The sequence below is a fragment of the Taudactylus pleione genome, unplaced genomic scaffold (assembly GCF_031769625.1).
Source record: "Taudactylus pleione unplaced genomic scaffold, aTauple2 ptg001598l, whole genome shotgun sequence".
Classification (NCBI taxonomy): Eukaryota; Metazoa; Chordata; class Amphibia; order Anura; family Myobatrachidae; genus Taudactylus; species Taudactylus pleione.
In genome coordinates this window covers 628,761-652,894 of record NW_028285995.1, presented here as the reverse complement: position 1 = coordinate 652,894, position 24,134 = coordinate 628,761, and the positions used below count along the sequence as shown (strand labels likewise).

Below are 24,134 nucleotides of genomic sequence, written 5' to 3'. Positions count from 1 at the left end.
TGGTTTCCATGACATTTCCTGTGCCGCTGAACGCAAGCTATTGCCCTTTGTCTTATTACCGACAGGTAATCTGCTGTGTGATACTTGTCTGTCTGCAGTCCCACAACCCTATCCGAAAATATCTCCCATTTCCATAACCTGATAAAACATTTACCCACATATTGTGAATGTTACTAGTATCTCTCCTATAAACCAACTTGTAGTTTGAGGCTTAGCCGAGTTGAGCTGATAGATTGCTAAAAAGAATATAAACAGCAGGTCTCAGGCAAGGGCCCCATAGATGGCAAATACCCCACCAGGTGCCCACCTACCTCCGCTACTTCCGGGGAGCTGCTGAGCAAACTCTGAATGTAGCTGTTTAACTCCACTTTCCTTTTTGCGGCCACATCCTTTATATGAGTTCTTCCCAGGACCACCTTACTTGGAAAACTAGGGAGACAGACAAAAAGGGACGTGCAACTTATAGCTCATGTGTCACAGATACAATATGGAATACTGCCGGACGCCTCAGCTGCATGACGACCGGTGGATGCTGCAGCTGCATTACACACCACACATCACACTGTAACTCTGCTCCTGGGACTTCCAGCATTTATAATTATACATGGGCAGGAGCCGACCACTTACCCTGGCAGCTTCCACAGCGGAAAGAGGATGCTCAGCTTGTTGTGCAGCTCCTGGAACTCGTCAAATGTTCGGAAAACAAATGCGGAATCCTCTTGTATTTCCCTTATGACTCTCACTACGTAAATCTGTCACAAAACAGGAAGTCAGACATGAGCCGGATTCAAGGAAACCACGTCAAGGACGACAAACATGGAAGCTACAGATCACTGCGCACCTGTACTATCCCCATCTGCAGAGTATCCTCATCCTCAGACATAAACAAGCAGCATTTACACAGCAGTATATTTATCGAATATACTACAAAAGCCGCACACTCACGTGTAATAGTTATCCAAACTCTGAAAGCCGCACACTAACGTAATACTTATCTGGACTCTGAAAGCTGCACTCACGTAATATCCGGACTCCCACACACACACGTAATACTTATCTGGACAACGAAAGCCGCACACTCACGTAATACTTATCCAGACTCTGAATGCTGCACACTCACGTAATACTTATCTGGACTCTGAAAGCTGCACTCAAGTAATATCCGGACTCCCACACACTCACGTAATACTTATCCGGACAACGAAAGCCGCACACTCACGTAATACTTATCCGGACTCTGAAAGCCGCACACTCACGTAATACTTATCCGGACTCTGAAAGCCGCACACTCACGTAATACTTATCCGGACTCTGAAAGCCGCATACTCACATAATACTTGTCCGGATTGTATCTCTTGTGGTACGTGTAGATTGAGGCCTCTCTGATGCACCCGTCTTGCTTTAGAGAATACGTTTTAGGGGAAAACGAAAGAATAGCTTCATCGTTTGAAGGGAGACCAGAGAATCGCTGAGCGAGGTTGTGAATGAAGAAATTAAACTTTGTCGCGACACTCCCCAAACTGGACTCGATTAATCTAGACAGAAACCACACCATTACATTAAATGCGCACATTAAAATGTAACATTGATAATTTTGCTCACAAAACATTACAGATACGTGTCAGATCACCTGGTAAAGAAAATAGTGGCTTCGGCCTCTGTGGCCTGTGGCTGTAGAGCATCGTGGACATATTTCAGATCCTGGAGTCCTGTTAGCTCTGGCAGCCCGGAGGAAAGCATCTGGAAGATAACAACATATCAGTAACAGAAGCCAAGCGCTGACACAATGCACGGGCTTACTAGGCTGAGGCTCTATTGTACCTCAGATCCAGATCACAGAAATATTATTATTTTTTTAATGACTATTATGCTACACATATTAGTGACGAGCAATTACATATCGCTCCTGTATATAGAGACCATGGTGTGCAACTTACACTCTGCATTGAGTGTTTGGAGGTGGTGTCACATATATAATGTCCCTCTCATCAGGTGTTTGGTTGGGCTATAGACTAATGGCGGAATACACGGTCCCAAACGTTGCTTCCGGATGATGGAAGATGGGAACATTGCCTATGGCTTATATGACAAGTACTGGTTACGTGTGGGAAGAAAAGAAAAAAAATGATTATATATATATATAGGCAGTATCACCAGATGTGGTGCTGGTGAACAGCAGATTCTGTGTGGGGCAGGGGAGATCCACCCACAGACTAGAGCGGAAAGATGCTTAGTGGCTGACCAGTGAACTCGGTCCAGGGAGGGCTGAGGCAGACCAGTCAGACAGAGCTCACTGTGCTAGCAGGCCAGTGAGGGACAGAAGGCCTGAGCCTGGACCCGTGGGAGACAGGGGAGGCTATCAAAACTCTGGGACTGAGCCAACAAGCTAAGGAAGCTATACCAGGCCGGGAGGCCAGTCCTGCATGTGGCAGGAAGGAGCACCAATCTCAGAGACTGTGAGAGACTTTCATGCAGAGTAGCTGCTTCTGTAGAGAGGGTTCAAGAAGTGAGCTAGTGCCCTAAGAAAGGGCTAGGCGATTATTTACTGTTTGTTTCCGGATTATGCTGGAAGTAAAGCACCACGTTCATTTATTTTACTGGAATGTCATGTGTGGAGCTGATTCTGCACCTAATCACTGCACCACTGACTCTAGTCTACCAAGCTAAATACCCCAAGTTATCTCTCTCTCTCTCATATATATATACACACACACACACAGTCAGGTGCATAAATATTGGGACATTGACAGAATTTTCATATTTTGGCCTCTATTCACCACCACAATGGCTTTGAAATGAAACAAACAAGATGTGCTTTAACTGCAGACTTTCAGATTTAATTTGAGGGTAATTACATCCAAATCAGGTGAACGGTGTAGGAATTACAACGGTTTCTATATGTGCCTCCCACTTTTTAAGGGGCCAAAAGTAATGGGACAAACTAAACAATCCTAAATCGAACTTTCACTTTTTAATACTTTGTTGCAAATCCTTTTCAGGCAATTACAGCCTGAAGTCTGGAACACATAGACATCACCAGACGCTGGGTTTCATCCCTGGTGATGCTCTGCCAGGCCTCTACTGCAAATGTCTTCAGTTCCTGCTTGTTCTTGGGGCATTTTCCCTTCAGTTTTGTCTTCATCAAGTGAAATGCATGCTCAATCGGATTCAGGTCAGGGGATTGACTAGGCCATTGCATAACATGCCACTTTTTAGCCTTGAAACTTCTGTCAATGGGCCTGATTCAGAGCCGTTCGCTATTTGTGGTCGTTCGTTCAAAAACAAGGGGTGGCTATTCAAATGATCCGTTCGCAAATTGCAGTCTGTTCCCACCTCTAAGTCTGAACGAGCGAGCAAAACATACGCTCGTTTATTTGATAAAAACGCCCCCTGGCCGCACGCACCATACGTCATGTCCGCTATTTATTAGATTAATCGAGTACATCGTACAGCGTATGAACTGCTCGCTATTCTTGTGGTTGGTGTTTTCAACCACTATTTTGCGAGCAGTTCTGAGTTAAAAAAAACCAAGTGACGTGGTCAATGACGCTGCTGTATTAATTATGCACTCCCTTAAAACGCCCGTTTTGACCTTTAAGCACGCCTGCGTTCTGATCTCCACTCCCCATTTTCAAGCACCTTCCCCTGTTACCACCCACATACGCCTCATTCTGTCACTCAAAATAGCAGGCATTCGCTATATTGCGAGCACATGAATTTCGGCCGCACTGACTGGTTCGCGCATGCGTATAACGATCCGTACGCATGCGCAGATGTGCGAACATCGCTCGGAACGAGCGTACTGCCGCTAGCGAGTGGCTCTGAATGAGGGCCAATGTCCCAATATTTATGCACCTGACTGTGTGTGTATATATATATATATATATATATATATACACACACATTATTGGGAAACTGGTATATATTAATAACTTGAATATACACAGGGTGGATCTCTATTATACGGATACTGAGCACTGAATGGATCACATTGGCTATTAAGTCCTATTACGCAGAAGTTGAGGTGCGTCACTTGGAGACGCACCGTAACCTTCACATCAGGGTTATTGCTACGCTACTGCGAGGGGACACCGCAGTGGTCATACTGTCTGCAATCCTCCGCAATGAATACAGTATCATGGTCTGTGCATTACAGCGAACTCAGAGCCCAATGAATAAGGTAAGGGGAATCCCCTCTGGTAAGAGCACACGATTATGGCATAATAACGTATTATACGGTGGCAAAGCTGCTGTTTCTACTTCAGGGTCCATAGGGGGTCCACAGGGTTGACCTTGGGGTATAGGTTGGGAACCAAATCCGGGCACCACGCAGTTAAAGCTTTTAGCTCCCAGGATGCACTGGGTCCACTCTCCCTATAAACCCACCCCCAAGCCAGAGGCACCTCAGTTTAAGTTGGTGCCCGGCCGGAGTCGGGTCACCGTTAGCGCAGGGGGAGCTGATTAGCAGCCCCTAAGCTTATTTTATTTTTTTAGGGACAAAGTTTTTTCATGGACTTTGGACTCTTCAGAGCGGCAGCGTCGGACTGTCCATAGGACGTCTAAGCTGCCGCTCCGTCACCCCGCTGGCGCTGAGACGCCAGTACAGATCTGGGGATCTCAGCGGGACCCCAGAGTCTGTACTAGCCGGACTCTGCGGGCGCCCAGGACTGCTGCCGGATCCACGGGGAGCAGGTAAGGTCGCGGATCACCGCTTGCGGTGATCCGCGCATTTCAAATGCAGTCCTGTGCCTCCGGTCTCTGGGGACAGACCGGAGGCGCCGGCAGTGGCGGCGGGCCCCCCATACCCCGTGTGTCCACTAGACCACCAGGGACTTAACGATCGGTGCAGGGAGCCGGCGTCCCGGGGGTTAATAGCCGGCCAGGGGAGGCAGCCTTCCCTGTTACAGCGGCTCCTCCCCTCAGCTCAGCGCGCCTTTCAGAATCCATAGTCTGGCGTCGCTGAGCTGCTTCCTCCGCGGGCCACGCTTCCTCTGAGGTCTCCAGCGGCCATTTTATCTCTGTGGTGCAGCAGAAATCTCTCAGGATGGCAGTGAGTCCAGTCCCCCTGCGTACCTCACCATCAGGTCAGTGTACACAGCGCTGTAGCCTTCCCAGACACTGAATCTGGGCAGTTGAATGCAGTGTAATAGTGCAGTATATTATATGACATGTTTATGTATATATGTATATATCTGCATTGTATGTGACTTATGCTAGTGCTGACTGTACTTTATTCTCTCACCTGTCAGTGTATATCTATCCCTTTTCTTTATCTGCCCTAATACAGCTGTACTTAGGGTGGTTCTGAGACCTCACATTTATATACTTGTTAATATTTGTGTGGTTTGTCACATACTGTTGCGTGCTGCACGTTGCCATATTTTAGATGGAACTGTGTGTTGCATACGCTGAAAATGGGTCCCTGCAGCTAATTTTTGGCATCAGTCAGGACCAGTATAGTGCTGCTTAATATTTCCGCCAAGATTGGTCAGATATGTCTGACCAGGAGATAGAGCGTTATACTGCACCCATTTTTACTATCCTGCAAGTCATGTGCTGCAGGTGTTAGTGCGGAGGATTTGACTCATAAAGGGTTCTGTATGTGGCGTCATCTGGTGCCGGCCTCTTTCACGACCCCCTTGGGCGGTTTGTTTTCTCGGGATCCTCTCAATTGCGGATCGCCGGGCGGGCCCCATTGTTGTACCTCACTTGGGGTTACTTCACCATACTGCCCTTTTCATCTCAGGGTATCTCGCAGCTTCTTGCACTCTTCCCCTGTGACACAGACTACCGCTCCCTGCAGGGGTTTTTCGCAGTATATGAATTCCCCCTGGTGCCACAATAGTCTGTCATTCCCCTTGCAGGGATTACCACAACAGCCACCCTGGGTGGATGTCGTTTTCTACGAAACGCTAATTGGCGTGGTTGATGCCCTGTGGTTACTTCCCAGTTGGCTCTGCCGTGAACTGGGTACTGTTCGGGGCTCTTTCCCTCTTACACGGGGGGAAGCCTATTTCAGGTATTATTATCCCTGCTTTAGGGCTGGTAGCAGGTCCATTCTGGTTAGAGTGAATGTTGACCTGCACCTGTATCATACACCCTCAGTATTGCGTGCCTTCGGGTTACCTGTTGCTGACTAGCGGGTGGATCGCATAGCGGGACTCTGGCTGTTGCCAGATAGGAGGTGTTACAACAGTGTTTGGCCTCCTGTCCCAAATTCCCTGAGGGTCATCACGAGCCCCTCCTGGGGGGGATGGGCGTGTTACTCGTCTGATTACAGACGTTACTACGCCTCCCATTCCTGCGTGGTCGGATTCTTCGGATCCGTAGGTGGTAACTCTGCCTGAAATCAGTATACTTGCTTTCAGGAGTTGTTACCCATACTACCATGGCTATAGCATGGTTGGTTAATACTATTGCATATTGGGTTGATGCATTTGTAACGTTTTTTCCCCTCCAACACGTCGGGGGTTCAAATGTATTTGGTCGCTCACGTAATATATGCTGTTGTCATAGGTGGAAATGCCTATATTGGATACCAGTCTCCTAACTTTCAGAGTTCCGGCTGCGACTGTATCCTCCGTAATACCCTATGGCTGCGCTCTGGGAATGCAGAGGTGCAGATACCATCTTTAGGGTTGATATTGTTTGGTCCTGACCTTGACAAGATTGTAGTAACATTGGCAGTATTACTAACGACAAGTTTACCGCTTTCAGCTATGCCCACTATAAGGCCTCAGACTAAGTCTGTTAAGTCTTTTTTGTCCTCTGGGTCAGCCTAAAGGTCTGTTTCTTCGTAGACTGTCGGCATCTACAAGGGCCGACATATTCAGTACCGAGCAGGCCTGGACTGCCAGCCGATCCTGCTTCTGAACCTACGGATATCTCTTCAGTCTGACGGGACAGGCCTACAACTGGGAGATACCGATTTTCTCAGTTCGCCCGGTATTGGTGTCAAGTTGCCGCGGCTACGTGGGTAGGAGGGTACGCCCTCTTTACAAGGGCCTTACAGATCCAGAAAGCTATGCAGTTGTTGCGGTAAGCGGAGCTCATTAGGCCATCCCCACTATCTCAGTGAGGGACTGGTTGTTCTGTTTTCTTTCTGGTGCGGTGGCTGAATGGTCCTCTTTGGCCTATTCTCTGTCTCAATTCCCTGAACCAGTTCCTAAAGCTACCTGGGCTCAGGAGGAAATCCCTATGCTCCATCATACGATGTTTGGAACCTGGGGACTTTAGGGTATCACTGGATATACAGGACGCGTGCCTACGGGTACTTACAGAGACCTTTCCTCAGCATGGGCTGAGGTTTGCTGTATCACAGCAACACTTACAAATTTTCCGGCTCTGCCTGTTGGGACTGTCCTCAGCCCCACAGGGGTTTACCAGCGTTTTGGATTTTCTGACAGTTCTTCTGTTCAGTATATCCCAATGCTCCTGTACCTGGACGGCCTCCTGCTCTTAGCGGGATCACCGGGGTACTTTACGGCCAGGTCAGGATGACTGTGGCTTCTTCAGGGTGCAGACGTTTAATCAACGGGGAAAAAGTCCTCCCTGCATCCCTCTCTGGGTATTCTTCATCTAGGATCCCTGCTGGATTCTCAGAATCTGAGAATTCTTCTGGCGTAAGACGGAATCTCCTCTCTTCCATTAGGAGTACATGGTTGTCTGCGCAGTCGATAGATGTCTTTACACTCTGGGATGCATGGTGGAATGGGCTCAGTTCCATTCCAGGCCTTTCCATAATTGGCTCATCTCCAGATGGAATGAGTTTTTTCTGTCGGATAACTGTTCAAACGATGATGCTCTCTCCGGAGGCAAGTCGGTCCCTGTCCGGGTGGCTATGGCCATCTCGTCCAGGGTTTTCTTTGCTAGGGACAGTGTCTGGATCGAATCCTTTTCAGTGCAGTTGGACGTCTGTCGATTCCACCCTGTCAATTAACTTACTCTGGCATAACTCTTGTTTCCCGGTGAACCTGAAAAGGTTCAGTCCGACAGGGTCAGGACAGTGGCTTCCTTTTTAGCAACACTGTTCGTTGGGTGGCAATGACAGGTATGTCACATATTCGGACATAGTCCGAGGGTCTCCTCCCGACCATCTCGGCAGCGTTCATTTCAGGAGCTCTCCATTGGGAAGCGGGAGTCCTCAGCCGTCACGACGTGCATCCCGGGGACTAGTCTCTTCCCCAAGAGAGGTTTCATCTCCTGGTGAGCAGGGGGGGCCCCCCTGAGGTGACCCTCATGGCCTTCTGACTTTATCACACTATGGTGTTACAGTTCAGCTCTGGGGATTCTGAAGCAAACTTCAGCGACTCTTTGTCGGTGAAGTGGTCCTTCCACTTTGTGTACCTGTGTTCTCCGGTCTCCCTTCTTCCTCGAGGTCTTTGGAAGTGTTTTCAATCGAGACGGAGATGCTTTCCTGCTGGTGGCTCCTGATTGTCCCAGATGTCAGGGGTACTTGGATCTTCGGAGTCTCTACATCGATACTCCATCCCTGATGCTTCACTGCCCGGACCTGTTGTCTCAGGGTCCTTGGTTTTGCCTTGGACCTGGGTCGTTTGTCTTTGACTGTGTCCTTACGGCTTCCCTGGCTTTGTCATCGTTGGAATGATTAGAGCACATGGATCAGCTTTTGCTGGGACCTACCACAAACTGTGGCAGCCATAAATCTTATGGTATTGTACCTGTCGATACAATCCTCCGGTGTCCAGGATTTCCAGATATTCTGGCATTCCTTCCGGCTGGCTTGGGTTTCACACTTGGCCTGGTCTTCCTGACAGTGCGGATCTCTACACTGTCAGTATGGTTAAGATATGGAATTGCTTCACTCTGGTATCCAGTTCATCCTTTGGAGTGTTTTCTTGATTATGCCTCCATTTGTCCTCCCTAGGGACTCCTTGGGAGTAAGTAGTGGTTCTTCGTTACCTCCGGGGACAGTCAATGGAACCGCTGGTTGTGATAGCCATTACATGGTCTATTGCTTAGGCTCTCTCTTTCTCTCAGGGTGTTTATATCAACCAGGAGAGTGTCTGAATTGGGAGCGTTCTCATGTGGCTCCCTCTTCTGGAGGGCATCATGTCAGGGTGGGAGTTGCTCTCGCCCTGTGTTTCTTCTTAGTGGTTTTCAGGTTCCATATTATTCTGGAACTTATGGTACGGCCATTCTGTCCCCAGTCCTCTCGGCTGGTGTGGCCTCATTGACTGTGGTCTGGCCTCTTTGGATTTATGTGATCCGTTCAGGTTCCTTACGGAAATCGGACTCCTTATTGGTGGTCTGAGATTTCTGGTTTTCACAGGAAAGGATGGCCGGCCTATAACCAAATGTTGGCTTGGATGGCCTCGTAGGTCTTCCTCAGGGGCCTACCCATGGGTAGGTCTTCCTGTTGTTGATGCTTGTTTTTTCTCGGGCCATGTGACCCTCGTGTGCGGCTCGCTGTGGCGCCTCGGCTGTTTTGCCTTACTAGGTGGCCACGTGGTCTTCTGTCCACACCTTTTTAAGGTTCTAGGCATTGGTTTCCTTTGCCTCTCAGGATGCTTCCTTTTTGGCGACGGATTCTCCTCTCAGCACAGGAGCGTCCCCACCCTTGGTTGAACTGCTTTGGGACATCCCCAAGGTCAACCCTGTGGACCCCCTATGGACCCTGAAGTAGAAAACAAGAGATATGGTAAGAACTTACCTTTGTTATCTCTGTTTCTACGAAGTCCATAGGGTCCACAGGGCGCCCGCCCTGACGCACCTGGCTTCATATGGGCTGTGTGGCTGGTCACCGGTTTTCCGTCTCCCATTTCGGTGAGTATGGTTATTGAGTGTTCCAGTTTTCTCTCTCTTTTTCTCTCCTCCTCCGGCCTTTGGCTACTTACAAACTGAGGTGCCTCTGGCTTGGGGGTGGGGTTATAGGGAGAGTGGACCCAGTGCATCCTGGGAGCTAAAAGCTTTAACTGCGTGGTGCCCGGATTTGGTTCCCAACCTATACCCCAAGGTCAACCCTGTGGACCCTATGGACTTCGTAGAAACAGAGATAACAAAGGTAAGTTCTTACCATATCTCTTGTTATGTATACTCACCAGCGAGAGCAGGTTCAGGAACTGGTTGGAGTGTTTCCTGAGGAGGTTATAAGCCTGACAACACAGGTCCACGAAGAGCTGGAAGCGACTGGTGGGTTTCTCCCCTCCGTTAATGACGTATGCCATGTCTGATGTCAGCACGAAGGGCGCGCGGTCTCTGCAAACAAGGAGTTCAGCAAATATCATGCGAGTTGATTCCAGACTTCAAAATCAGAAAGCAAGTAACGACATATCTACATAACACTTTAGACGGGATACGTTCAGTATTCCGACGGTCAGAATGCAGATGTCGGAATCCCGACACCTGACAAAATCCTGGCGCCAGCATCCAGAAGGTAAGTAGCTTGGTTAGGGGGAGGGTTAGGATACCGACTGACCGGTGTCAGTATCCTAACCTTTCGGGATACCGGGTCGAGATTTTGACCGCTGGGATACCGAGAGCAGGCATCCCGTACCCATCCTCTTTACTGGAGGCACAGCGGAGACAGAGGGCCATGTGCAATAGCCCTTTTTCACAAATATGCATTAACCCCACAGAGAAGAACCACATTGTTTCAGTGAGCGTCTGGTCTGTTACTATGATCAGGGCATTCCGGTATCTCTCAGATTGCAGCAGATGGCGACCAAAGTCTACAGACCATCTGGGATGTACAGAGAAATCCGGGAGAGTAAATGCTGTAATAAGTAACTATATTTCAGGTCAGGGTGACAGGTAAAATCAGATTTGGAGACGGTGGTCAGGCTAGAACCTAGCAGGTTACCTTTCCCCATCTAGATACTGTAATAAACTGAACGTACGGTGAAACAATTCACTTTTCCCCAAACTTCAGGATGTTAACGTGTAAGAATGTGCAGAATACCTCTTAAAACTACCAAACATCTGTGCGTGACCCAGGAACTTGCCAAAGTCGATATGAAACATGTGACCTGTGCTCCGGAGCATGATGTTATCATTATGGCGGTCACAGATCCCGAGCACATACGTGGCCACGCAGCAGCCAGCACAGGAGTAGATGAAGTTTTCAGATGCCTGGACACAGAGAGATATAATGTAACAAGCAGCACATGGTTCAAGATCTCATTGTTCCGGAAATGCACAAAAGGTCATTAACACCTGAACAAATCAGAGGATCCCATTTTGGGTTTAGCCAAAGCACTTTTTCTTCAATGTCCGCACATTACCTTCTCGTACTCTTCCTCGGATGGGTTATACTTCCGCAGCCATTCAGCCAGAGGTTTGTCCTTGAAGGAGCCGGTGACACCATACTCAACCTGGATCTTTCTCAGAGTGTCTGAGGACAGCACCAGCTCCACCAGACCTGGACAAAGAAATGGGGGACATTTACTGAGAATGCTGGGAAACTGGGACTGTCATCTCACACAAACTAACAGAAGCTGGACTTATATCATTGGTTCCGGTTTATTCCCAAAACACAACCATTGCTTTAGGTTCTATTCACAGACTTACACTGAAGTGGCAAAAGTCATGGGAATAGGGGCCTATTATCGCGTAGGACACCCTCTAGCCTGGCGAAATGCAGCAGATGGACGTGGCATTGATTCCACAAGTGGACAGAAGACCTTTGAATAGATGTTGTCCCATTTGGAAAGCTTCTCACAGCTCCATGATATTTGTAGGTGTAGGATCTTGGGTACGAATGGACTTCACCACCACGTCACATAAATGCTCGATTGGTTTCATGTGAGACAAACTCCTCAAACCAATTCTGGACAACTTGGGAACGATGACATGGTGCATTATCCTGCTGGAATATTCCATCGTGGGATACATGAAGTCCATCAACGGCTGCAAATTGTCATCAAGCAATGCAATGTAGCGGTTACTGGTTAATGATGCGTTCAGGCGGATGAGAGTACCAAACCAATGCCAAGTGAACATATCCCACACCATTGTTGAACCACCACCAGCTTACATGGTGTCTACGCCACACCCGAACCCTACAATCAGCCCGAAACAATTGGAACCCTGACTCATCAAACCATACCACATGTCGCTAGTCCTCCAGGGTCTGTCTCACACCCGAACCCTACCATCAGCCCGACACCACTGGAATTGTAACTCATCGGACCATGCTACATGTTGCCAGTCCTCCAGAATTCAATTAGCGATGGAATAAGCCTAGATGAGGCGCTGTGTCGGGTGTTGTAGTGTTACCAGGGGCACTCTGGTGAGTCTTCTGCTCCCATATCCCATGGAAGCTAAAGAACGCTGCAGTAACCTGCTGGATGTGCATCTGGTACCTCCTGCATTGAATGTGCATGTCAATTGAGCCAGTGTCTGTTAACAGAGACAATTCTGGCCAGACGCAGATGGTAATGATCATTAAGCACCCGTAATCGGTCACTGTGCTGTTCACGGTGGGTGGTAAAGCTTTCCATGAGGTATTACCGGTACACACGTGACACCGTATATCAAGGAATGCTGAATGTCCGCACTACTTCGGAAATGAAATGTCCCATCCGTCGGGTACCCACGATCATGTCACGTTCGAACTCCGATAATTTCCATCGCCTTGCCATGAGCAGCCTAGCCGGTGTTCAAAAGGACTCGCGAGATGTTAGATTGCAACTAATGCAGGTCTGGTCACTGCCAAGACATCACAGTACACCTACCATTACCTTTACATAGTACTTACCCATGACTATTGGCACTTCAGTGTAACTTAATATTCTGCTATGAAGACCCAGCTCACACTCCTCTTTCCATCTGCTGGTGACAGGTAGATTGTTGAGTGGACCTTTTCTTCTTCTTTTGTTAGTTTGTGAACCGGAACTCACTATCAGGGCTCTAATATTCAGCTGTGGACTGCTCCGATACCCTAATACGCTTCTATTACACACACCTCTGTCCTTGCCAGTGGAGAGACATTTAAAGATGACCATCCGCATGTCCAGCCCTTCCTGTAACCAGAGCTTATCCATCATCTTTATCATCTGCAGAGCCAGCATGTCCTGACGTAAGTCTTCTCCCACCTCAAAGGCAAGCACAGTTATAAGAGTTTACTACGGGGTTCTAGACCTAAGAGACGCTTTTTGCATGACTGACAACCCTGACATGGATGCTACCTTAAACATGAAGTTGATTTCCTCCCCCAGGGGATCCGCGTTCACCATGGTCACTTTCAGGGGAACCGCATTGGAGTTAAAGAAGGAGCACGCCTGCAGGGAGTAAAGACAAGATGAAGTCACTTAGTAACAGGATCTCCTGTAATACAACTCTAAGTGCCCCGTGGTTGGTAATTGGTAGAAGTGCAGCTGAACAAAACTTCAATGGGTGATATAACAACACTTTAGCTTCTACTATCAGTGCTGGAGATGCCTTTTGCCGGGAGTACTCCTGTTTAGGACCCACCTTGACATTAAGCTCTTTGGCTTCTAGGCTTGCATTGAGTGGGAGACGAATCTTGTTCTTCCTGAAGAGAAGTTGCACACGTTCCATTCCCTCCTGGAGAACCACCTGCACTAATACAATATTAGGATAATCTGTAAATAGCAAACATTACAGCCAGGGGGCGAGAGCGAGCTGTGTGTGTGCAAACAGGACACGTCTGTCAGAACTCTCTGTTTAGGTACCTTTAAATACATGAAACATTGGGCAAGGTTATACCAATGTCTATGTCATATGAAATAATAAGTAGAATGTCAAATATCTAGGAAATTATATTGTTCCTGATCACATGTAACTTATTAAGAAGACATAACATTATATACGAATGCTCCCTACATGTGAATTTTAGGCAGCTCTATGAGCAGGGTGTCAACTCCTGTCAGTGATGGCTTTGTACCCATCTGTCATTCCGGTTTCCACACCTGGTGCAGTCGCCGCGGTATTGGGAGGAATGGCACAAATCTATGTAGCAAGTGATAAATATAAGAGTCTGACCGGTCTCGCTGAGCCATTCGCCTGTCGGACTTTTTCTGCGACGACGCCGAGCAGCTGGGTGAGTCGGGTCTGCTTCTCCAGCTCTTGGCGCAGACCCTTCCCGCTTATGGAGAGCAGAGCTCCTAGAATCTGTTCGTAGCGGGTGCCAAAGTGGGGGTCACTGAGAGAGTCCTTCAGCAGCCTGAAACAAGAGCCCCCAACTGCAGTTAAGAAAGAATTTATGGAAAGAGTTTAAAAATCAAACGCTCTGCGCTAGGGTCAAGAATCCACCGCTGGGGACCGTATTCAATTAGGAGAGAAGTGTCAGTTTCGGCGATACTTTTTCGCGGATGACGTCATTTCGACTTAACCCCCTATTCAATTTAGCGTCGCGATAACACAATGCAATGTAAGGGGTGAAAAAGTTTCACCTATGAATATCCAGCGTAAAAAAGTGCAGAATTGGGGTTTTGGGGTGCAATGTTTCGGGAACCACCCTGCACCCTTTGGACACCCCCCCGATGCTCACTGCATCAAAACCCCCCACAAAGGACACCCCAAAAAAGCACTTTGAAAAAAATGGGTGAAAAAAATTCAAAGTGGGGGTACACATTCAAAAACTAGCGAAATTGCCTTTGGGGGGGTCTGCAAGTATGGGGGAGGTGTATTTTTGCTTGCAGGTGCTTGCTGAAGGTGCGTATTTAATGCTTGACTTTAGACATTTTTAAATATGCTTGCACCCATTTTCATGTACCCCAGATTTGATGGGAATACTTATTTCCCCCCCAAAAGAGTTGCAAAATGCTATTCTTCACCACTTGCTCATAGATGCTAAATAGCACCTATTGAGACCATTTAAAAACCCCAAATACCTTTAGCAGGGCTATTCGGGGGTACCCATAGTGAACCCCCATGTCAGAGCATCTTTAGGGGGGTGTCAGCCTGATTTCCCCAAAACTGACTGAACTTTTCGCCGATTTCACATTCACCAGGTCCCGTTTTCGCACATTTGCAATTGAATACGGGAATACACGGGGACGCGCGCGATACTTTTTCGCTGGCAAAACCTCCGATGACGGCAAAAAGTCCGGCCTCTGACTTTTCGCTCCTAATTGAATACGGGCCCTAGGTCACAAAAAGGGTGAGATATGTGTCTGATGTAATCACAGAGTGGGAACGATAGCTCTACTAAACCCCCCACCACACAGTCCTCTCGGAGTCGCTTCTCACGCTCTCTGACCTGTCAGCACGCAGTTCTTAAACAGTCTATTTTTAGATCTGTAAAGATATGGAAACTTCAGTAACCGTAATAGGATGCCGTATAACAGTTTCGGGACTTTGACAATAAATAGGCTAAACTTAGAGGACGCAGAAAGAGGACGGCGCGCTCACCAGTACAAATAATGAGCAACGCGGATATTTCCCAGAGCACGAGACAGCAGGAACTGCACCAACGAATTATCCAGGTAGATTTCAGATTTTAAAGCCTAAAAACACAATAAAAAACAACCCGTTAAATATTCAGCAGTGTTCATGTATGTGTATTCCTTACAGTCATAGCTTTTACACAGCTACTCCTAAACATGTTGGAAAAGTTAAATATTATAACCCAGAAGTAAACTTTTCCAACATATGTAGGTAGACGCGTGCAGTCCTGATCACTACATAGTAAGTATACACACGCCTAACGGCAATGAATATTCCGACCTGTACAAACTGCGGGAGAAGATCCACCAGCTCATCGTCGCTCAAACCCTCTTGGATCCATTTTACAGCCGTTGTGCGCACTTCCTGGTCGGCGAACCTGGCGGGTGACAACCATCGTTTATCTATCAACCTCTGGCAGGAGCTTAAAGGAGCCCCCGCAATCACTGAGCACACTAGGCAGGGGCAGTGCTCACCTGGAGTCCAGAAGTTCCAGAGCACACACCGGGGTCAGGGGCGGCCATGAGCGGATCAGTGCATAAATGTCTCCTAGGTACGCCACGTCCCATTTCGGGGCACTGGCCAGTATCTTAGGAAGACAGTCCTTGTGGCTGTGGCAGTAGGAACGCTTTTCCCATAGGAACACTTTTTCTTCTTTCGGCATCCTGTGGCGGATAAAGGGCGAGACATGAATAGAGAGGCATTGCACTTATGTCAGGATCATCGATGCTACACAGCATATTTCTAGACACTGTGCAAATTAAAGAGACCCAATTCAGTGCAGTGTTCTCCCCAGGCTGTTTTCTGCGGGCGCATCGCCCGGCAGAAACAGCTTTCCGTCCAGCACTTTTTTCCCCGCCGACCCCCGCTGTGGAACGCTGGCCTCTGAAGTAACCGGAGGCTAAAGAAGCCTCCGATCGCTTCAGAGGTCAGCGTTCCCAGTGATGCACTGCGCGGGTGACGTCATGATGACACCCGCGACGTGAGGAGCCTGCCTCGCGTGCCTGCTGGCTCTAGTTAGATCCAGTCAGCGCGAGGGAGCGGGAGCGGCCAGCAAGTAAAGGTAAGTGCTGGGCTGGGGCCAGGACCAGTCTGGGGGCACTATTAAACCTGGGGGCACTGCATAAGGGGCCAGCCTGGGGGCACTGCATAAGGGGCACTTTTGACTAAGAGCCAGTGGGGGAGCAGCCTGAGACCTGTCGGGCTGGATTGGCAAGAGAGATACCCCTATTCCCGGCGCGCGCATAATTGTGAAGGCCCCCACCTGGCTACTTTTGGATGCCACCCGGCTGGAAAAAATTGCTGGGGAGAACACTGCAGTGGAGCCACTTATCAGGCAGTATTGTCCCTCGCTCTGACCATACTTACACTGGCCCTAGAGTCCTGCTCTTACTACATTATGAGGTCACTGGACGGAGTGTGAACTGAACGTGGCTGGTGGAACTGGCCCAGCTCCGTCAGCACAGGGCAGATAAATCCTCAGCTCATGCACTCAGGAACGTCTCCATCACATTACTACGGCAGCAGAGATCCAAAATCACATCCATACAAACTATGAGGGCATGGGAAGGGGGAGGGGGGGGGTGCTTGAAGGGTCTCTCCAAAATTAACTTTTCATGTCCTTGCGTGCCATTTCTTTGTAACATGAACCCATGACGTGCGGTGATGCATAATATGATGGCGCTTTATAAATGGATGACGTTAATAGTATTGCAAATAGCAAAAAGTTTGTGCGCAGCTTAAGTTGCTGGAAACAGTGGCGCAGTCGCCCCCTTTGTGCTACAATTTGAAATTGCAGCATAAAGTAAGGGTGATGTTAGACCGCGCTTGTGTGTAACTACCCGCCACACTCATGTAGTGCGACAGGATTTATACGCCAGGTGCAGCAAGACACCGTCTCACATCTGTTAGTACAACAGTAAAAGCATAGCAACAGGTACATTCTCTTCAGGTCCAGCCTCTGCTGTGTGTCTATCTATGGGGAGAAACCACGCGTGTAATGACCTCATCACGCCCACGTGAATTCTGGGCCAGGCTAAATAAAAGCCTGATCCCAGCACTGGTCTCTCAGTCACACAGACCTGGGCAATGAGCAAGACCACCGCCCGCTTCTCCCCACCACCCATAACCGCCTGGGGCGCTGCGCTCTCTGCATACTTGGATTACTCCACAGGGTAACTAGAAGATCACCTACCCGGACGGGAACTCTCTAGTGATGAGAGCGAGGAGTCGGCTCTTGTTGTCTTTGTCCAGCGTGTCCATGCTCTGCGGAACGCAGGTACCCGTTGCTTCTGGAGCCTTGTACACAATATCAAAGGCAGGAGAGGGGAAATCAACCTTAAATGAGAGAGCACAGAGAACTCCACAATTACATGAGCGTTTCTGAGAAGTGCCATGGATTGTAGACGGACATAAATTGCATAGCCAGATACCTATACGATATATAAGAACCTCTTACAATGAGGCTGGATCTACAGAAATATTTTTATGGAGGCCCATTTTGCAGGTTTTTATCTTTGGACGTCTAATTTGGTGTAATAAACGGGACCTGCCGCCCTCATCCCCAGCATCGTGCGCTATAACGTTCTACGGCCACTCACACTTTCAGCGAAGCCACGTAAAAACTTACCTGCAGCACCAACTTCTGCATTGGCGTGGTCTTTCTGCCCACAGTCCCAGGTGTTGCGCTGGAGATGAACGATGTCCAAAGGTTTAATAGCTTGGTTCCACGTGTCAGCATCCTGGGAGAGTAAAAGGCCAGGGGGGGGTTACAGCAATGTATAGCGAGAGCATTTCAAGCCTGATCGCTGCAGCCCAAAGAGTACGAATCAATCAATCACAGTAGAGCCAGGCAATACTGCAAATAGTCATTAATCTGACAGTAACATTATAAGTAGGTATGAGGCCTCCTCTGTAATGTACACGTTGCTCTTGGCGTACTCTGTGCACCAGACTGACCGGGAAGCAGCGGTCTGTGAGCGGCAGGATAAGGAGCCCGTAACGCCCTTTAGCAGTACCCCGCGCAGACAGTATCTTAGTATGTGGGAAACACAGCAGGTGAATTCTGTAACCCCACAATACTCTTACATTATTTTATGCTATTGCCTGTAACAGCTGCTACATAGTTGTATCAGGATCACACTTACCTCTTAAAAGTGAAGAGAGGTAAAGACACCTGGCCCAGCATTTCTGGCCCCTTACGCTGTTTATTGGAGTCTGGCGACCCCCCACTGTTTGTATTAAATATCCCGTACAGCCTGAGCTGCAATACAGACTCTTGGGGCAGCTGTGCTATTTGTATGGGAAAAATTATCCTGAAAAAAATAAAACACAACTCTCACTTTAGGTGCATACACATACACACACACACAACGATTTTGTAAATGAACGATTTTAGTAAACTATTTTCGTAAATTTTTTCAAGGGAAAAATAAACTAAAATAGTTTACTAAAATTGTTCATTTACTAAATGTAATGAGCGATTTTTTTTTAACTAATTTTTCATATTCCCTTAATGAAGATCGATGAGTTGGTCAGTCTGTCTGAATTACGAACTACAGACGTGAATGAACGATAATCGGGCATCGTTTTTACTTAGAAAGTGAACGATTTTTTCAACGATTGAACGATATCTTTAATCATTCAAAAAATCGTTGTTTATGCACCTTTGCTCTAATAGTAATGTAACCCCTTTCCAGTTTATTAAAAGTCACAGGGCACACCAGGACCTCCATATTACACATGATGGGGCACATAGGGACCTCCATATTACACAGGACATTGCACAAAGGGACTTCTATAATACACAGGACAGGACACGACACACAGTAAATTCTATTTTACACAGGGCAGGGCACAAAGACCTACATATAACACAGGACATGGAATACAGTGACCTCTATATTACACAGGACAGGGCATATAGTGGCCTTCACGTAAAGGGCGGGGAATGCAATGTCCTCTATATAACACCTGCATGACACTGAGTCCAGGAATACAATCACTGGTGGCTTATACCAGATACTTACAGTTCATCCCATTTAACGAGATAGAAGAAACTCTTGTATGTTCCAACTTTCTTAGACTGGACCGGTTTAAACATATCTTTCCCATTGTGCAGCAGGGAACAGATTAAAGAATACTTTTCAAAGCTAAAATATGGAGAAAAAAAAAATGTAAAAAGTTAAAGACCAGTCAGAAAGGCGGCAGAATAATTCAGGAGATATCACAAGGATTGAATCTGCCACAAGTACTGGGAAGACTTAAATCAGATTTAGTGCCTAAAAATGTCACCATCGTTTTCTTACAGTAATACGATGTCCTCTGTCCAGAAAATTCCACTATAGAGTGCAAAATCTGCTGACTAACTTGGTATCAAAACAGTAAAGAAAGCTCAGTATGGTTCCTATAGAAATATCATTATATAACTCCAACTATCTCCCTTTCATGTTGTCACAATGGAGGACAAACTTTTCCACAGCCAAACACCACTGAATCAACATCTCCCTGTGATTAGATTAAGTGCTAAAAGAAATATATACTCACACTTGAAAGGCATCTGGGGATATTACAGTGTAACCTCCTCCTGGTATCTAGGAATGCTAGTGTGTACCCTCCTCCTGGTATCTAGGAATGCTAGTGTGTACCCTCCTCCTGGTATCTAGGAATGCTAGCGTGTACCCTCCTCCTGGTATCTGGGGATACTAGCGTGTACCCTCCTCCTGGTATCTAGGAATGCTAGCGTGTACCCTCCACCTGGTATATGGGGATGCTAGCGTGTAACCTCCTCCTGGTATCTGGGAATGCTAGCGTGTACCCTCCTCTATGGTATATGGGGATGGTAGTGTGTAAGTTCCTTATGGTATATGGGGATGCTAGTGTGTACCCTCCCTCCTGGTATCTAGGAATGCTAGCGTGTAACCTCCTCCTGGTATATGGGGATGCTAGCGTGTAACCTCCTCCTGGTATCTGGGAATGCTAGTGTGTACCCTCCTCCTGGTATATGGGGATGCTAGTGTGTACCCTCCTCCTGGTATATGGGGATGCTAGTGTGTACCCTCCTCCTGGTATATGGGGATGCTAGTGTGTACTCTCCTCCTGGTATCTGGGAATGCTAGTGTGTACCCTCCTCCTGGTATATGGGGATACTAGTGTGTACCCTCCTCCTGGTATCTGGGAATGCTAGTGTGTACCCTCCTCCTGGTATCTGGGGATACTAGCGTGTACCCTCCTCCTGGTATCTGGGGATACTAGCGTGTACCCTCCTCCTGGTATCTGGGGATACAAGCGTGTACCCTCCTCCTGGTATCTGGGGATACAAGCGTGTACCCTCCTCCTGGTATCTGGGGATACAAGCGTGTACCCTCCTCCTGGTATCTGGGGATACAAGCGTGTACCCTCCTCCTGGTATCTGGGGATACTAGCGTGTACCCTCCTCCTGGTATCTGGGGATACTAGCGTGTAACTTTTTTCTGGTATTCGGGGATACTATATACTACACACACACACACACACACACACACACACACACACACACACGCACACACACGCGTATACATGCTGATACATATTATGGAAAATTAATACCATCATGCTGATGAGAAATGAAGAGCCAATACCTAAAGCAGAATTGTGCTTTTGTTAATAAGGTCACCAAGATTTATTCCAAATGTGATAGTGTTAGGAAAAGGAAGGCAGACAAGGAACAGTCACTTCTCACCTGGACACCCAACCTGTGGGGATTCCATGTGCAGCAAATATAGTGAACTGGAGATGGTCAGCAGAAGTCCGGGCTTCTTTTTGGGCTCTGCTGTCACTGGGGTCCTTAATGGGAGTGCAGGAGGTTAAATGTAGCTGAAGCAGTTTGTGAACAGCAGTAGTTAACTGGCTTAAACTTTCTTGCAAGGGACTCTCACACGGTGGAGTACCTAGGAGTTACAGAGAAACACTCAGTGTCTATATTCCCCTGATTGACTCCAAGGGGATTTTGCAGGTTATAATCTCCATTATACTGACCATCTGAGGCACTGTGGTTATATCCGGCAGCAGGACTGGAGGGACCCTGAAAACACACACACACAAACAGAATTACAGACAATTCAATGGGCCAATGACCGAAGAAGCCTTTCACCACACAGAGACAATATACATTCACCAATAGGTATCCCTCGTACCTCCACACTGCGGCTCCGTGGCAGGTTCGCGGCTCTCCGCAGTTTCTTGACGCACTCTGTAATAGACGGAGTCTCCACGCGGTCCACAGTCTTGCAGATATTTCTCACCAGTTTGGTGACTTGGTCAGCAGCTCTGTACGGGTTACTCTGGAGAACATAGGAGGCAGCAGTTACATTGATGTCAAGTAACACTGGAGAGTGCAGTGTAACCTAATTGTGGTCAGCGAACTGAACTTTTCCCTAATAAAATGTGCAGCTGAGGTAACCTACCGCTTCTGAAAAAAATAAACGTGTCCCCTCCATATAGCTGGTTTATATATATATTTTGGGACAATGAAACCAGCGGTTCTAGCAAAGAACACAGGGGTACATTTATCAAAGCTTGGAGATAAAACACCAATCAACTGCCATGTTACAGGCTGTGTTTGAAAAATGACAGTTAGAAGCTGATTGGTTGGTACTATGGAGCTCATTCAGACCCGCTCGCAAGATGCGATCGCTCGCTGGCAAAAAGGAGCCGGATATTTAAATGAAGCACTCGCACTGTGTCGCGTAAGGACGCCCACTATGTTTTAGCGAGCTACGGCAAAGTGCGCTCCAATATGTCTGAAGACGCCCCCTTGCCACTCGCAACACACGTCATCTCCGGGAAATTAAGGATTAATCAGGACCATCGTGAGCCATCGGAGAAGCTCGCAGCCCTTGGGGTTGCCTTAGCCCGCCGCAAGCACAGCGATCAGCGCTGGCTGAAATACATGCAGGTGACGTGTACAATGACGCTACTTTGCTAATTATGCACGCCCTTTAAATGGCGTTTTGGCGGCCAGACACGCCTGCGTTCGAACATCCACTCCCCCCGTTCACGAGCACCTTCCCGTTACCACCCACAAATGGCACTATCTGTCACTCAAAGCAGCGACCTGATAGTGGCTTACGGGCTACCAAAATAAGATCGCAACGAATGGCTTGCGCACGCGCACCGCGAATTATACACAAGTGCAGATGGGCAAAAACTGCTCAGAGCAAGCTATTGCGCCTTAGCGAGCGGGTCTGAATCAGGTCCTATATCTCTCTATCCACTTTCTCTCTCACTTTGATAAATCTGCCCCACAGATTCTAGTTTAAACAAACAACAACTTTTTACCCTATTAATAACATCACGTAATCATCTATTTCTTCAATGTATCTCAACAGATCAGACCTGAATATTGAGACTACATCACACTAGTGTGTTCCCGGCAGTGGTGTGCTCAATGTCCACAACGACATTGAGCAGACACGATTTACGTTCAGTCCCGGCACCCTCCCTCATCTTCGAACCTGCACAACCCGACGATATCGACAGGTTGGACAGCAGGTTCGGGCGATGAGCGACGTTGTCAACGACCAGCGGGAGCGCGCTTTCGCTGGTCGTTGATGGCATACACACTGGCCGATATAATGAACGCTATCGTTCAGTATATCGTCTAGTGGATAGGCGGCATTACGCAGATACAGACTAAGTCGCACAGACGTACAAATGTTGCACATCAAATTGATCAGTGCAATCCAGCAAAGCAGCTTTTGTCGCTTAGAGTTTTATGAGAATAAGACGCACATTTCGAGCGGGAAAGACGCTCGGTGCGGCCGAGTCCCCTCGGACCTGGTGCGCCAAGAAGTGCTTTTTGCCGCGACTGAAGCCACACTGTACGAGAGCACATCTATGTGCACCACTCTCCGGTGCTAAACGTCTCCCTTTCATTACAAAGCGCAGAGCAATGCGTCTCAGGGCGCTGGGAAGGTTTCCCTCGTAGGATTATTTCCATCCCCCGCTACCGACAGACACAACCATTTGACTTTCACAGTTAATCTCATCATTAATAGACCTTCACTCTGTTCCAGCGCTGACCTTAATGAGGCTTTATCAATAAAACATGGGGATGCGGCAGGAATCAGGTCAGATTGGTCGATGAGTCCCTATCACACCAAATTAAAAGGAGATGAAATGACACATGCATTTACATAATTAGAGAGCATTGTGTCTCCGGGGGGCGCACACAGGAAGCTGGTGGGCAGGAGATTAAGATCTTACCCCAAATCCCGCTACAGACCCCATTGGCCAGAGCTACCAAAGGAAGACCATAGAAGTCCTATGATGGTCGGTCTATTAATGCAGAGTACATACCTCGTTTTTAAGGCACATATTGACTTGCTCATGATAGCTGTCCAGTAATTCCTCAATGCTTTGCCTGCAGGAACACAAATCACCTATAATATATGACTGGCAGCGCCATGCTCGTTTATCACGCTTCTGTTAGATCCCTCTCTGACTCTCGTAGGTGGACTGAGGAGCAAAGCAGCCTGGGCCGTCTCCACCATCCAAGAGATGGCGCAGGAAGCTATCGGACCCCCTCCCTTCTCATAAACCCTTTGCCCCTCATGTACTTGGCTTTAGCCACAGGGGAGATCTTACAATAGAAACAGAATGAGGATTTACAGTTCATGGAAGATTTTGATGAAGGGCAGACGTTGGGGATGTGCAGACGCAGAGCAAAGCGACGGAGGTAACGGATTCCATCTTCAATGGAGTCAAATCAATCAGCCTAAAACACT

The 24,134-nt window shown here is 47.9% G+C and overlaps 1 protein-coding gene across 1 annotated transcript in view; it reads right to left on the bottom strand.

The window, feature by feature from the left end:
- Positions 1–24,134, bottom strand: part of PIK3C2A (phosphatidylinositol-4-phosphate 3-kinase catalytic subunit type 2 alpha) — a 72,254-nt gene that overhangs the window by 4,291 nt on the left and 43,829 nt on the right. Inside the window, exons 9-30 of the mRNA XM_088464159.1 lie at positions 23,707–23,770; positions 21,543–21,689; positions 21,385–21,430; positions 21,089–21,296; positions 19,398–19,520; positions 18,516–18,683; positions 17,999–18,110; positions 17,564–17,706; positions 15,846–16,034; positions 15,652–15,748; positions 15,337–15,431; positions 13,966–14,146; positions 13,435–13,539; positions 13,149–13,241; positions 12,926–13,055; positions 11,244–11,380; positions 10,922–11,091; positions 10,062–10,218; positions 1,631–1,740; positions 1,331–1,535; positions 628–752; positions 312–429 (exon numbers count right to left, since the gene is read on the bottom strand). Coding sequence (XP_088320285.1) covers positions 312–429; positions 628–752; positions 1,331–1,535; positions 1,631–1,740; positions 10,062–10,218; positions 10,922–11,091; positions 11,244–11,380; positions 12,926–13,055; positions 13,149–13,241; positions 13,435–13,539; positions 13,966–14,146; positions 15,337–15,431; positions 15,652–15,748; positions 15,846–16,034; positions 17,564–17,706; positions 17,999–18,110; positions 18,516–18,683; positions 19,398–19,520; positions 21,089–21,296; positions 21,385–21,430; positions 21,543–21,689; positions 23,707–23,770 — 2,923 coding nt within the window. The remainder of the gene's footprint in view (positions 1–311; positions 430–627; positions 753–1,330; positions 1,536–1,630; positions 1,741–10,061; positions 10,219–10,921; positions 11,092–11,243; positions 11,381–12,925; positions 13,056–13,148; positions 13,242–13,434; positions 13,540–13,965; positions 14,147–15,336; positions 15,432–15,651; positions 15,749–15,845; positions 16,035–17,563; positions 17,707–17,998; positions 18,111–18,515; positions 18,684–19,397; positions 19,521–21,088; positions 21,297–21,384; positions 21,431–21,542; positions 21,690–23,706; positions 23,771–24,134) is intronic.